The sequence below is a fragment of the Lithobates pipiens genome, unplaced genomic scaffold, assembly GCF_037356315.1.
Source record: "Lithobates pipiens isolate NorthernLeopardFrog02 unplaced genomic scaffold, aLitPip1_a1.2 Scaffold_16, whole genome shotgun sequence".
Classification (NCBI taxonomy): Eukaryota; Metazoa; Chordata; class Amphibia; order Anura; family Ranidae; genus Lithobates; species Lithobates pipiens.
In genome coordinates this window covers 638,744,446-638,758,394 of record NW_027507748.1, presented here as the reverse complement: position 1 = coordinate 638,758,394, position 13,949 = coordinate 638,744,446, and the positions used below count along the sequence as shown (strand labels likewise).

Sequence of the window (13,949 nt, the reverse complement as noted above, 5' to 3'; positions counted from 1 at the left end):
TGCCATCCGCCCCCAGCAGTGCTATCTGCCCCAGTGCCATCCACCCCAGTGCTACCTGCCCCCAGTGCCATCCACCCCAGTGCTACCTGCCCCCAGTGCCATCCACCCCAGTGCTACCTGCCCCTAGTGCCATCCACCCCAGTGCTACCTGCCCCTAGTGCCATCCACCCCAGTGCTACCTGCCCCCAGTGCCATCCACCCCAGTGCTACCTGCCCCCAGTGCCATCCACCCCAGTGCTACCTGCCCCCAGTGCCATCCACCCCAGTGCCACCTGCCCCCAGTGCCACCTGCCCCCAGTGCCACCTGCCCCCAGTGCCACCTGCCGTCAGTGCCACCTGCCGTCAGTGCCACCTGCCGTCAGTGCCACGTGTCATCAGTGCCACATAGTGCCATCTGTCATCAGTGCCACGTATCAGTGCCATTTGTCATCAGTGCCACCTGTCAGTGTCACGTGCCATCTGTTGTCAGTGTCACGTGTCATCAATGCCACTTATCAGTGCCATCTGTCATCAGTGTCACGCGTCATCGGTGGCATGTATTAGTGCCATCTGTCATCGGTGGCACATATTAGTGCCACGTATTAGTGCCATCTGTCATCGGTGCCACGTTTCAGTGCCACGTGTCATCAGTGCCACGTATTAGTGCCACGTGTCATCAGTGCCACGTATAAGTGCCACGCGTCATCAGTGCCACATATTAGTGCCATCTGTCATCAGTGCCACATATTAGTGCCATCTGTCATCAGTGCCACCTGTCAGCATTGCCACGTATCAGTGCCATCTGTCATCAGTGTCACGTGTCATTGTCCTGGTGCTTCAAAAGTGTAATAAATAGTCAACAAGTTAGATGTGTAACTTATGTTCCTAGAACACATGATGGCGCTACCTGCATGTTGGGCCTCTCTATGTGGCCAGGCTGTGAAAAAGTCCCACACATGTGGTATTGTAATACTCAGGAGGAGTAGCAGAATTTTTTGGGGGGTGTCATTTGTGGTATACACATGCCACGTGAGAGAAATAACCTATTACAATGACAATTTTGTGGAGAAAAAAAAAAAAAATGAAAAATCTTAATTTTGCAAAGAATTGTGGGAAAAAAATGACAACATCAAAAAGCTCACTATACCTCTTACTAAATACCTTGGAATGTCTACTTTCCAAAAAGGGGTCATTTGGGGGGTATTTGTACTTTCCTGACTTGTTCGGGTCACAAGAAGCGAGATAGGCCACCAGTACATCAGATGTGATCAATTTTGTGCGATTCGCACCACAGCTTGTAGACTCTCTAACTTTCACAAAGACCAAATAATATCCACTAATTTGGGTTATTTTTACCAAAGACATGTAGCAGTATAAATTGTGACCAAAATTTATGAAGAAAAATTAATAATTTGCATAATTCTGTCACAGAAACAAAGAAATATGCGTTTTTTTTCAAAATTTTCGGTCTTTTTTCATTTATAGCGCAAAAAATAAAAACCCCAGAGGTGATCAAATACCACCAAAAGAAAGCTCTATTTGTGGGAAAAAAAGGACAAAAAATTCATTTGGGTACAGTGTTGCATGACTGAGTAATTGTCATTCAAAGTGTGAGAGCACCGAAAGCTGAAAATTGGTCTGGGCAGGAAGGTGTTTAAGTGCCCTGTAAGCAAGTGGTTAATAACCTATGCAAGTTAATTGAAAATGTTATGCCAACTGTTGCTTTACTTTTAGTACAGCCCCAGTAATTCTTATGATTTAAGTACCCAGAACACATACCCCATTAATAGTCTTGGCTTCCCTTAGTTTTAGAAGATGGACAGAATCACAACACACCAAACAGAATCACAACTCTCCAACTTAGGTTTATGTCTGCCAGCTTGTTCTCTGCCCATCCCATCATTATTTTATCTCTACCTACAGAGATAGTTATTGGGCATAGTTTTAGTAAAATATTTGTGTATCCAAAACTACAATGCAAAACCCCACAGATGCACAAATGACACAAGCAACAATGCATGAATAAAGAAATGGGGAGCGGAGATTTGTTACATAAAATTGCTCACTGTAGTACTCCAGCACCTGTCTGCTGTGATATAGCATAGGTGCAGGTGAATGTGTATTTTCCAGATGAAAAAAATTCAACAATTCAAATTTTGCTTTCCAAAACTTTTTATAGGTTTCACAGAAACATATTTTAGTATTTAAAGGTTAACTCCACTTTTGTGGTGAAAAAAAGAGCAAATAAAGAAACAAAGAATATAGCGCATATAATTGTGACACTAATCATATTGTAATTGAATGTTATTAAAAACTACCTTTCCTTTTAAATCTGCAGCCAATGAAATTTTCTTTGAATATGGCTACCTGGAGTTGTTCTGTACACAGAATGTGTACTGAGCACTCCCTAGAAACATAATTTCCTGTTTGTGTGATTGGCGCACCAATTTTCCCAGAATTCTACCTAAGATACAAATCAATTTTCAGGCATCCCCAGCAACAACATTTTTTTTGGAGAGATACTTTCAATAGGAACACGTATAAGGCTGGGTTCACACCTATGCGAACTGGATGTGGCTTACACAGCATCCAATTCGCAGAACATTTTAAAATCCATTACTTTCAATTAGTCTGGTTCACATATGAGCGTTGCATTCGCACTCTGTATTGCCCAAAAAACATGTGCGTTTTCTAGGCAGTGTGGTGTGAATTTCAGGCACATATTCATCTATGGGCACGCATCTGATTCGTAGATGCGTTCCGTTGTGAACAGGCATTCTCTCCCCCTCCTCACTACACCCCCCCTCCCCCTGCTCAGCTGCTCAGAGAACAGAGCTGGAATTTGCACCAGACTGGTGTGAATCCAGCCTAAAGGGATGCAGGCCCAGCAGATTTCCTCACTAGTGCCCAGCAGCTCCACACCTGACAGTTAAATAAGAAACCACTCCCATTAGACCCACTCAGAGCAGAGGCACAGAGAAACACACAAGGATTTCTACAGAATAACAGAAGGTAGGAATCTGCAACAAAGGTTGTCATAATCCTTGCAATGTACATAGATCACCGGGGGGGGGGGGGGGGGTGTTTTTTTCTCAACAAAAGTGGAGTTACTCTTTAAACAGTCAACTTTTCAATATGCTAGTATGCTAGCCTAAATTGGCCAAAAATTTCCTCCTCCCCCTTTTTTCTCATCTTTCCCTTTTCCCCTCCCCTTCCTCCTCACTATCTCACTCCACACTTCCTCTCCATCGCTTCCCCCCCCCCTTTTGTTTCCTTCTCCCCCCCTTTTATCTTTTTAAATACTCTCAAAATTTATCCCCCCCCCCCCCCCCCCGTGATATTAACAATTATTTTATTTATTAGATCTTTTTAGTCCTTACCCACACACATACACCCCCCATGTCCGCCCCCAGGGGGAACACCCATCTTTTTGGGTGTCTCAGCTTTTCCATCTGCTACTGGTGAGTTGCACTGGTTTAATCCAATACTCCAATATTTTATCTTGGTTGGCAGCATCACTGCCTATTGCTTGCTAGCTATTATACATTTTTATGTTGTATTTCTTTTAGATATTTGGGTTGACGCCTCCTGAGGAAGCGGTTTAGGCTGCAAAACTAGTTGAGGTCCACGTCTACACCAATACCATCTGTACTTCTCCATACCTGTGGGGTTAACTACTTTAAAATTTTACTGTACTGATATTTGTAACAATTATCTTTTTGTTGTTACTACTGTAATTTAGCCCAATTTACTCTGGGTGTTTAAGGGCTAATATATTTATTGGAGTAGCCCTTGCTCAATTCCCTTCTTTTTCATCATTGCCCAATAATTATATTTCATAGACCTTTCAGCATTTATATTAAATGTTACATATAGAAAAATCAATATTTGTATATTACTTTTAGAAGAGATCATCATTTTTTTATACCTCTGTATGTTCATGTGACTTAAACCAATACTGAAAACATTAGAGACCATTACGGGAAAAAAAAACAGTTGACTTGGAACCCCAGAATTACATGCCACCATGCAATACAAAACTGCTTGTTTGCTATGCATGCATGGTTTTAGGCTACATGAGCATGTTTACCTACCAGGTATGACTTTGTATGAATTCAATTGCAATGTGGCTTTTTGTAATGATACATCTAATGATATATCAATACAAGTACAAAGCTTCTTTCCTTATATACAGTGCCTTTAAAAAGTATTCATTCCCCTTGAAATTTTCCACAATTTGTTATGTTACAACCAAAAACGTAAATGTATTTTATTGGGATTTTATGCGATAGACTAACACAAAGTGGCACATAATTTGGAAGGAAAATTATAAATGCTTTTCAATTTTTTTTACAAATAAATATCTGAAAAGTGTGGCGTGCATTTGTATTCTGCCCCCTTTACTCTGATACCCCTAACTAAACTCTAGCAGAACCAATTGCATTCCAATTGTCCACCTGTGTGTAATTTAAGTATAAATATACAGCTGTTCTGTGAAGCCTTCAGAGGGTTGTTAGAGAACCTTAGTGAGCAAACAGCATCATGAAGGCCAAGGAACACACCAGACAGGTCAGGGATAAAGTTGGAGAAGTTTAAAGTAGGGTAAGGTTATACAAAAAAATCCCAAGGTTTGAACATCTCATGGAGCACTGTTCAATCCATCATCTGAAAATAAAAAGAGTATGGCACAACTGCAAACCTACCAAGACATAGCTGTCCACCTAAACTCATAGCCCGAGCAAGGAGAGCATTAATCAGAGAACCAGCCAAGAGGCCCATGGTGACTCTGGAGGAGCTGCAGAGTTCCACAGCTCAGGTGGGAAAATCTGTCCACAGAACAACTATTAGTTGTGCACTCCACAAATCTCCCCTTTATGGAAGAGGGCATAGAAGAAGGCCATTAGTGAAAAAAAAAACTATTAGAAGTCTCATTTGCAGTTTGCGAGAAGCCATGTTGGTGACGCAGCAAACATGTGAAAGAAGATGCTCTGGTCAGATGTGTCAGAAACCATGAAACAGACAGGGACAGAGATATTATTAATAAACAAGTGTGATTTAATTGTAATATAAAAAAAGGTAAACAGAGTAAACGTAGTCAAAACATAGCCAGAGTTCAGGAACCAGACTGGATAGTTAGAGAAGCCAAAACATCAGGGAGCCAGAAGGATCGTTAGCCAAGCAAGTCTTTAACGGGAGAGCGTCTCTAGAGATGTGACCAAGGCGAAGGCAGAGATCATCTGGACTGGCCAGCTTAAGTAGGCAGGACCAACAAGCAAGATCAGCAACAGGCGAGTCACTGTGGAGAGATAGGAGTGGCAGCATCATGTTGTTGTGGATGCTTTTTTTCATCAGGAACAGGGAAGCTGGTCAGAGTTGATGGGAAGATTGATGGAACCAAATACAAGTCAATCTTAAATGAAAACCTGTTAAGAGTCTGTAAAAGACTTGAGACTGGAGCAGAGGTTCACCTTCCAGCAGGACAATGACCCTAAACATACTGTCTGAGCTACAATTGAATGGTTTAGATCAAAGAATATTCATGTGTTGGAATGGCCCAGTCAAAGTTCAGACCTAAATCCAAATGAGAATCTGTGGCAAAACTTGAAAATTACTGTTCAGATGCTCTCCATCCAATCTGACAGAGCTTGAGCTATTATGCAAAGAAGAATGGGCAAACATTACACTCTCTAGATGTGCAAATCTGATAGAGACATACCCAAAAAGACTTGCAGCTGTAAAAGCAGCGAAAGGTTCTACAAAGTATTGACGCAGGGGAGTACAAATGCACACCATTCTTTTCAGACATTTATTTGTAAAACATTTTGAAAAACATTTATCATTTTCCCTCCACTTTACAATTATGTGCCACTTCGTGTTGGTCTAACACATAAAATCCCAATAAAATACATTTAAGTTTTTGGTTGTAACATGACAAAATGTGGAAAATGTCAAGGGGTATGAATACTTTTTCAAGGCACTGTATGTGAGGTTGTCAGTTTGCAATACTCTTGTCCAATCCTTTGCCCTGACCATCCTCCACTCATGCCCATTTATACATGTATTGTTCTGTACACTTGTGTTTTCTGAGTAATAAATGTGTAGTAGTCTGTAAATACATACTTTTTTACTTGTTGCCATTATTCTTTTCATAATAAATATATATATATATATATGTATACCTGTATATTAACACTTGGCAAGGCCACAGCAACACATTTTATGGGCAGCAGGAAAAACTGAACTCACCATAAAGGAGTACAGTGTCTTCATCTGTGTGTGTTATTTCCTCCACAAGCATGCATCCATATTCTCCAAGGCCACCAGGAGAAGCTGGCTTGTCCGATGTCTGCCCTACATCCATTATTACCATAAAAATATTAAGTGTTAAGAGAAGCAACTTAAATACTTTTCAGCACAAAATTCTGTTTGTTAAGCCTTCTTACTTAATGCCACAATTATTTTCTTATTACAAAGATATATATGTTTATACGTGTTTATTAACACTTGGGAAAGCCAAAGCAACACATTTATGTGCAGCTAAAAACTTACCAGAAAGGAGTACAGTGTCTTCACCGCCATGTATACATCCATCATCTGGGGGGTTACCAGGAGAAGCTGAATCATCCAGTGTCTGCCCTGTGTCTATTTTAACCATAAAAAAGGCATTAAATAGAACTGATGTAAAAACTTTTCAACACAAAATTCAATCTGTTATGCCTTCCTACTTGCCACCACCATTATTTTCTTATCAAAAATATATATGTATACTGTATATACCTGTATAATAATAATTAGCCAAGCCAAAGTAACACATTTTATGTGCAACCCAAAAAAAATCTGAGCGCACCAGAAAGGGGTACAGTGTATTTATCTGCGATCTCCTCCACAAGCATGTGACCATCTTCTGGGAGGTCACCAGGAGAAGCTGGCTCATCCACTGTCTGCCCTGTATCAATTATTATCATAAGCATATTAAACATCAAACGGAGCTTTGGACACAAAATTCTTTTTGTTATGTCTTTTCATTTAGTTATATTGGAGTTTACATTTTTATATTTTAATATGTTTATTAGAGTTTTCACATACAAAAGAGAACATACATTAAGAATTTGGTCACATTTTCTTCAGCGTTGTACAGTTCAGTAGTGGCTATAAGTTATTTTGTTTTGATACAGGCACAAATAATATCATCATACAATATAAAGTACTATGTTATCTGAAAAGGGTTATTGTTGCATTAACTTACAAAAATGTATAGTTCCAATCCCTTTTATAGGTGCCCCATCCAGGGCCGTCTTTAATATTGATTGGACCCCGGGCAAAAAAAAATTTGGGGGGCCCCCTCCCATGCAATTTCACTCTCCACCTGCTCTGAGACATAAAATAAATAGAAGCTGGACTTAAAATCAGTTTACTGTATCAGATCAGGCAGCAATTGTGATTGGTTGCCAGAGGTTACAGCATATCATTACTGCTTACTGACTGGTTTCTAGAAGTTACAGCACACATTATGGCTCACTGATTAGTTTCTAGAGATTACAGCAAATGATTTCTGCCTGTTAATTTTTTTTGCTTTAGATTACTGTACAGTAATAATGCTCACTGATTGCTAGAGGTTACAGCATATCATCTTCTCACTGCAGGGAAGCATGATATACATATGAATGCCAGCTTTATTTACATATCAATGCAGCTGGCCACAGCTATTTGCTTAGTAATGCCGCTGCTATTTGCATATGAATGCCAGTTATTTACATGTAAACACAGGGTCTGCAGGTGAGTCATCTGTACGCAACAACAGGGCTAAAACTTCAAGGGACAAGGAAATTTAAACTGGGATAGTTGGCAAGTATGAAGCAGCTACTTTGGGCCCCACAACAATGACAGGGCCCAGGGCAGCTGCCCCTTTTGCCCTGCCTTAAAGACGGCCCTGGCCCCATCTTATTCCACATTACAAATGAGAAGATGAGTAAGCAACAAATAACTTATTTTGATAATTGTGAGAAAAATAGAGGAAAAGATAGGAAATAATTAGGAGAAAAGAAAAAAAAGAAAGTATAAATGATGGGGGGGAGGATTGGTATCTCTGGGGTATCACAAGTCAATAGAAAGATATCATGTCCATGGGTCCCACTTTTTCACAAACTTGATTTGGGTGTTATTGAGTACATGTACCGTATATACTCGAGTATAAGCCGAGATTTTCAGCCTCTTTTTTGAGGCTGAAAGTGCCCCCCTCGGCTTATACTCGAGTCATCGCTGTCTGCCTGCTCGATCAGCGTGTCGAGCAGACAGACAGCGGCCATTCTATTCTAATTCAAAAGCCGCGCCTCCGGCTCCGCCTTCGCCTGTGATAGGCGGAACACTGAATTTCCCAGCAGCCTGTGTTCCGCCTATCACGGACATCCGCTCATCCTCGTACTACGGACGAGGATGAAAGGATGGCCGTGATAGGCGGAACACAGACTGCTGGGAAATTGTGTTCCGCCTATCACAGACAGGGAGGCGCGGCATTTGAACAGGAAAATGGGCGCCGACGAAGAGCGGTGATCCTGGGACGGGACCGGACGGAGGCTCGGCTCGGCTCGGGACGGGACGGGACCGGACGGAGTCTCGGGACGGGACGGGACCGGACCGGACGGAGGCTCGGCTCGGGACGGGACGGGACCGGACGGAGGCTCGGGACCGGACGGAGGCTGGGGACACAGGTAGGCTGGACACACAAGGCCTCACACACACACACACACACACACACACACACACACACACACACACACACACACATACACACACACATGGATGGACACACACACAGGGATGGATGGATGGATGGATGGACGGACACACACACAGGGATGGATGGATGGATGGACACACACACACACACAGGGATGGATGGATGGATGGAGACACACACACACAGGGATGGATGGATGGATGGATGGAGACACACACACACAGGGATGGATGGATGGATGGACACACACACACACAGGGATGGATGGATGGATGGACACACACACAGGGATGGATGGATGGATGGACACACACACAGGGATGGACAGGCATATCTCACCCTCGGCTTATACACGAGTCAATAGGTTTCCCAGTTTTTTGGGGGTAAATTGGGGGCCTCGGCTTATACTCGGGTCGGCCTATACTCGAGTATATACGGTAAGTTTATCATTAATCATAATTCAGTTTAATTTGTGTTTGACATGGTCAGTAGACACAAGTTTGCCATCACAATTCTAGCAGTTAGGATTATATACAGTATCTCACAAAAGTCAGTACACCCCTCACATTTTTGTAAATATTTTATTATATCTTTTCATGTGAAAACACTGAAGAAATTACACTTCGCTACAAAGTAGCAGAAGAGTGTACAGCTTGTATAACAGTGTACATTTGCTGTCGCCTCAAAATAACTCAACACGCAGCTATTAATGTCTAAATTTCTGGTAACAAAAGTGAGTACACCCCTAAGTGAAAATGTCCAAATTGGACCCAATGTGTCAATGTTTTGTTTGATCACCATTATTTTCCAGCACTGCCTTAACGCTCTTGGGCACGGAGTTCACCAGAGCTTCACAGGTTGCCACTGGAGTCCTCTTCCACTCCTCCATTATGACATCATAGAGCTGGTGGATGTTAGAGAACTTGCGCTCCTACACCATCCATTTGAGGATGCCCCACAGATGCTCAATAGGGATTAGATCTGGAGACATGCTTAGCCAATCCAACCTTCTTTAGCGAGGCAGTAGTCGTTTTGCAGGTGTGTTTGGAGTTGTTATCATGTTCGAATACTGTACTGCGGCCCAGTCTCTGAAGGGAGGGGATCATGCTCTGCTTCAGTATGTCACAGTACATGTTGGCATTCAGAGTTCCCTCAATGAACTGTAGCTCCCCAGTGCTGGCAGCACTCATGAAGCCCCAGACCATGACACTCCTGCCACCATGCTTGACTGTAAGCAAGACACACTTATCTTTGTTCTTCTCACCTGGTTGCTGCCACACATGTTGACACCATCTGAACCAAATACGTTTATCTTGGTCTCCTCAGACCACAGGACATGGTTTCACAAATCCATGAGTCTGCTTGTCTTCAGCAAACTGTTTGCAGGCTTTTTTGTGCATCATCTTTTGAAGAGGCTTCCTTCTGGGATGACAGCCATGCAGACCAATTTGATGCAGTGTGCATGGTCTGAGCATTGACAGGCTGACCCTCCCCCCTTCAACCTCTGCAGCAATACTGGCAGCGCTCATACATCTATTTCCCAAAGACAACCTCTGGATATGGTGCTGAGCACGTACACAAAGTCTATTGTCAGTTTTCTGAAACAGTACAGTAATTCATTTGAAGCTTAAGCGCTGTTTGTAGCATGAAACGCGTTAGCTATTTTATTCAAAAATCCTTTTTTGTTCCCTTTTTGCTGTGACGTTTTGTTCAATGGAGTTTTCCACTTGCATTTTGAAGAAATAAAGGCATCTCATTTTTACACAATCCGGAGTGCGGCTATCCAGAGTTTCGTTCTGTTTCTACACATTTGGCTTATGCAATCAGCCTGCACCTGGAACCCCCATCCATTTGGAGAGCTAGCAGCCTGTCAGTGGTTTTGTCTTGGAGCGGTGAGATTTCTGTTTGTTTTGTCGACTTTCTGGATCTTTTTGCATATTTTAGGGCATCGCCACCCTATGTGTAGCATGGTACCCACTTGGCCACAGTTTCTAAAACATTGAGATGACATTTGTGGGCATATTTTAGCTGCTCTGGTGGGGACCGTGTAACATCTTAGTAGCATTTTATAATTAGATTCCACAAGGGCTGTAGATATCATAGATAAATTATGGGCTATTTCTTGCCACTTTGATAGATCTAGACCAAGCCTGGTATAAACTAGCAGTTTTTTTTTTTGTTCAACCCAGAGTTAGCACAGCGATCTCCCCTGCTGAGCTATTGTGTTCTGACAGCGTGACTTCTACCTCCCCAAGAACAGACCGGTCAGTGTTCTCAGCCATTGCCAATTGGCAATCAGCAGACCTTTTTTGGTCATGTCCCTTCATGTCCCCAGACAATCTACCAACTTCTGTCAGATGTGCTGTTTACACACGAGCCGAATGTTGGCCCAGTTTCTATTAAACGGACCGGTACTGCCCAATATACGGTCTATATTCAAGTCTTGTTCCCATTGTTTAATATATGGGAGTTTATGACTTGGTTTAGTTAAAATATTGTACATTATTGAAATGCAATCTCTTGCAGAATCCCTGGTTTTGCAAAATAATTCAAATAATGTTGATGTTAAAGTATGGTATGGTGGTATATTTTAGTTTAGTTTTATGGTAAGACGTAAGTTCATTATAATGAAACATTTAACATAGAGTCACAGTCTAGGCCTACAACTTTGGTTGTAGATGCAGTAAGTCCAACATCCTGATTCTAATGCCATTTGGAGCTGGCTTAGGGCAGTTATGATATCAGGGTATATTTTTATTCCTAGGCAGGATAAGACAAACAGATGACTAAATATCAAAGGTAATACCTAAATTTCTTTTACACATTTTTTTTTAAAGAAAGCCACCTAAACTACACAGTTTCAACACAAAAAAATAAATCATACCTGAATTTCTAAGATCTCCATCCACACTACTCAAATATTTCTGTATCTGTTGCAAAGAAAGTATGATTAGTACACCTATAGTAATAAGTTGATATAGATCTGTTTTCAGATGTATGACTGCACATTGTCTTACTTGTTGGGAAACGATAAGGTGTTCTGAAGTTTTTTCAGAGGTCGCACCCCCTACATATGTAAAAATAATGGTATACATTACTCTGATGGAGAGCCATGGAACAGGCTGACATCCAGTGCATTTTTTAGAATAATAAAAGGTAGACAACAAGATAACAAAAAAAAAAAAAACAATAAAAAAGAGAACAGCAACATATGGCAATGGAAGAGCAGGAGATAAAAAAAGGCAAAGGCTGTACACAACCAGTATAAATTCAAGGATACCCATATTATAATGTTGCTGTTGAGAAAAAAAAATGTTTTTGGTAGACCTGCCTTTCCTGAATGCTCATGTGAATATGAGTGACTTATTTTGCAATCTTCCATTGCTCATGGACATTCAGTTTTAGTGCATTCAAACACCAATGCTTTGAAAAAGGGGGAGACACTGGAGTCTGTGGCTGGTGGTGAGAGACAAGGATCACATTAGTGGCTATAGGAACGGGATTATGTGAGCATGGTGGGAATGGTGCCTAGATGTCAGGAATGTGTACAGTGGGGTTGATTTACTAAAGACCTGCACCTGTGGTGCAGTGGAGAAATTGGAGCAATTGCACAAAAAACAGGACTCAAAACATTTATCAAAAATTATGGTGCACTTATATGCACCAAACCATATTTACATAGGAAGCACTATTGCGCAATCTTTCACACCTACCATTAGCAAGCGCAACCAATGTAATCTTTAAAATTTTTGTCTGAATATATAGATAACTTTACTAGTGTCAGAAACCATGAACCAGACGGAGACTGAAGTACAGTAAAATCACACTTGTTTATTAATAAAAAGGTAAATAGAGTAAGCGTAGTCAAAGCATAGCTAGAGTCCAGTAACCGGATCGGGTAGTCAGCCAAGCCAGAGTTCATTAACCAGATTGGGTAATCAGACAAGCCAGAAGTCAGGGATCCAAGTAGAGGAACAGAAAGCAGGATAAGGGGCCAGAAGGGATGTCATCAAAGTCAGTCTTTAAACAGGAACGCAGGAGATGGTTTCTAGTGATGTGACCAAGGCGAAGGCAGAGATGAAGTGAGCTGGACAGCTTTAAGTAGGCAGGTCAGACGAGCAGGATCAGGAACAGCTGGGTAACTGTGGAGAGAGATGAGAGCCGGCAATTAGCCGACAGCTGAGCGGCCAGCTCAGAGAGAGAATGGCTGAGCCAGCCCTGATAGTACCCCCTCCCCCCTCAGAGGACCACCGGGCTTGAGGGGAAAACATTTATGGAAATCGCAGAGGAGGGCAGGGGCATGTGCGTCCGAGGATGAGACCCAGAAGCGTTCCTCCGCGCCGTACCCCTTCTAATGCACCAGGTACTGTATGCACCCATCGAACCTACGGCAGTCAACAATGGATTGTACCTCATAGTCCTCATGGTTCCCTGTATAGGGTGAGGATGTGGCACCGAGGTGGTAAATCGGTTGCAGTCCAACGGTTTCAATAAGGTGACATGAAACACATTTGAGATGCAAATACTAGGAGGAAGGTCCAATGCATAAGCCACTGGGTTAATCCTGCGAAGGATACGAAAAGGCCCAATAAACTGAGGTGCAAATTTCAGTGAGGGGACACAAAGTCGAAGGTTGCGAGATGACAGCCAGACCCTGTCCCCAACCTGGTAGGAAGGCACAGCCAGGCTTCTGCGGTCAGTGTGGAGTCTGTACCTATCATTAGCATGATGCAAAGCCTCCTGGGCTTGTACCCAAAGTGGAACAAAGACCATGGAGATGCTCCTCTAACATGGAACAAACAAGTCAGGCAACGTGGAAGGTTGGAAACCATAATTCGCCATAAATGGAGACAATTGGGAGACAAAATTGAAGGCACTGTTGTGAGCAAACTCTGCCCATGGTAATAGGTCTGACCAGTTGTTATGATGGTCAGAAATATAGCAACGTAGGAATTGCTCCAAGGACTGATTGTCTCGCTCTGTGGCCCCATTAGACGGCGGGTGATATGCAGAAGAGAAAGCAAGCTGAATTCCCAACTGTGCACAAAAGGCTCACCAGAACTGGGAAACAAACTGACTGCCCCTGTCCTAGACAATCACCTTGGGTAGCCCATGTAAGCGAAAGATCTCCCGAGCAAAGATGGAAGCCAGTTCCTCAGAAGTAGGCAACTTAAGTGAAATACAATGACACATCTTTGAGAACCGGTCATCCACCATAAAGATAACAGTGTTG

The 13,949-nt window shown here is 42.3% G+C and overlaps 1 protein-coding gene across 1 annotated transcript in view; it reads right to left on the bottom strand.

The window, feature by feature from the left end:
• LOC143984007 (uncharacterized) overlaps positions 1 to 13,949 on the bottom strand; it is a 114,939-nt gene that overhangs the window by 68,618 nt on the left and 32,372 nt on the right. The window contains exons 4-7 of the mRNA XM_077484253.1: positions 11,734 to 11,783; positions 11,601 to 11,646; positions 6,529 to 6,621; positions 6,226 to 6,330 (exon numbers count right to left, since the gene is read on the bottom strand). Of these exons, the coding sequence (XP_077340379.1) occupies positions 6,226 to 6,330; positions 6,529 to 6,621; positions 11,601 to 11,646; positions 11,734 to 11,783 (294 nt within the window). The remainder of the gene's footprint in view (positions 1 to 6,225; positions 6,331 to 6,528; positions 6,622 to 11,600; positions 11,647 to 11,733; positions 11,784 to 13,949) is intronic.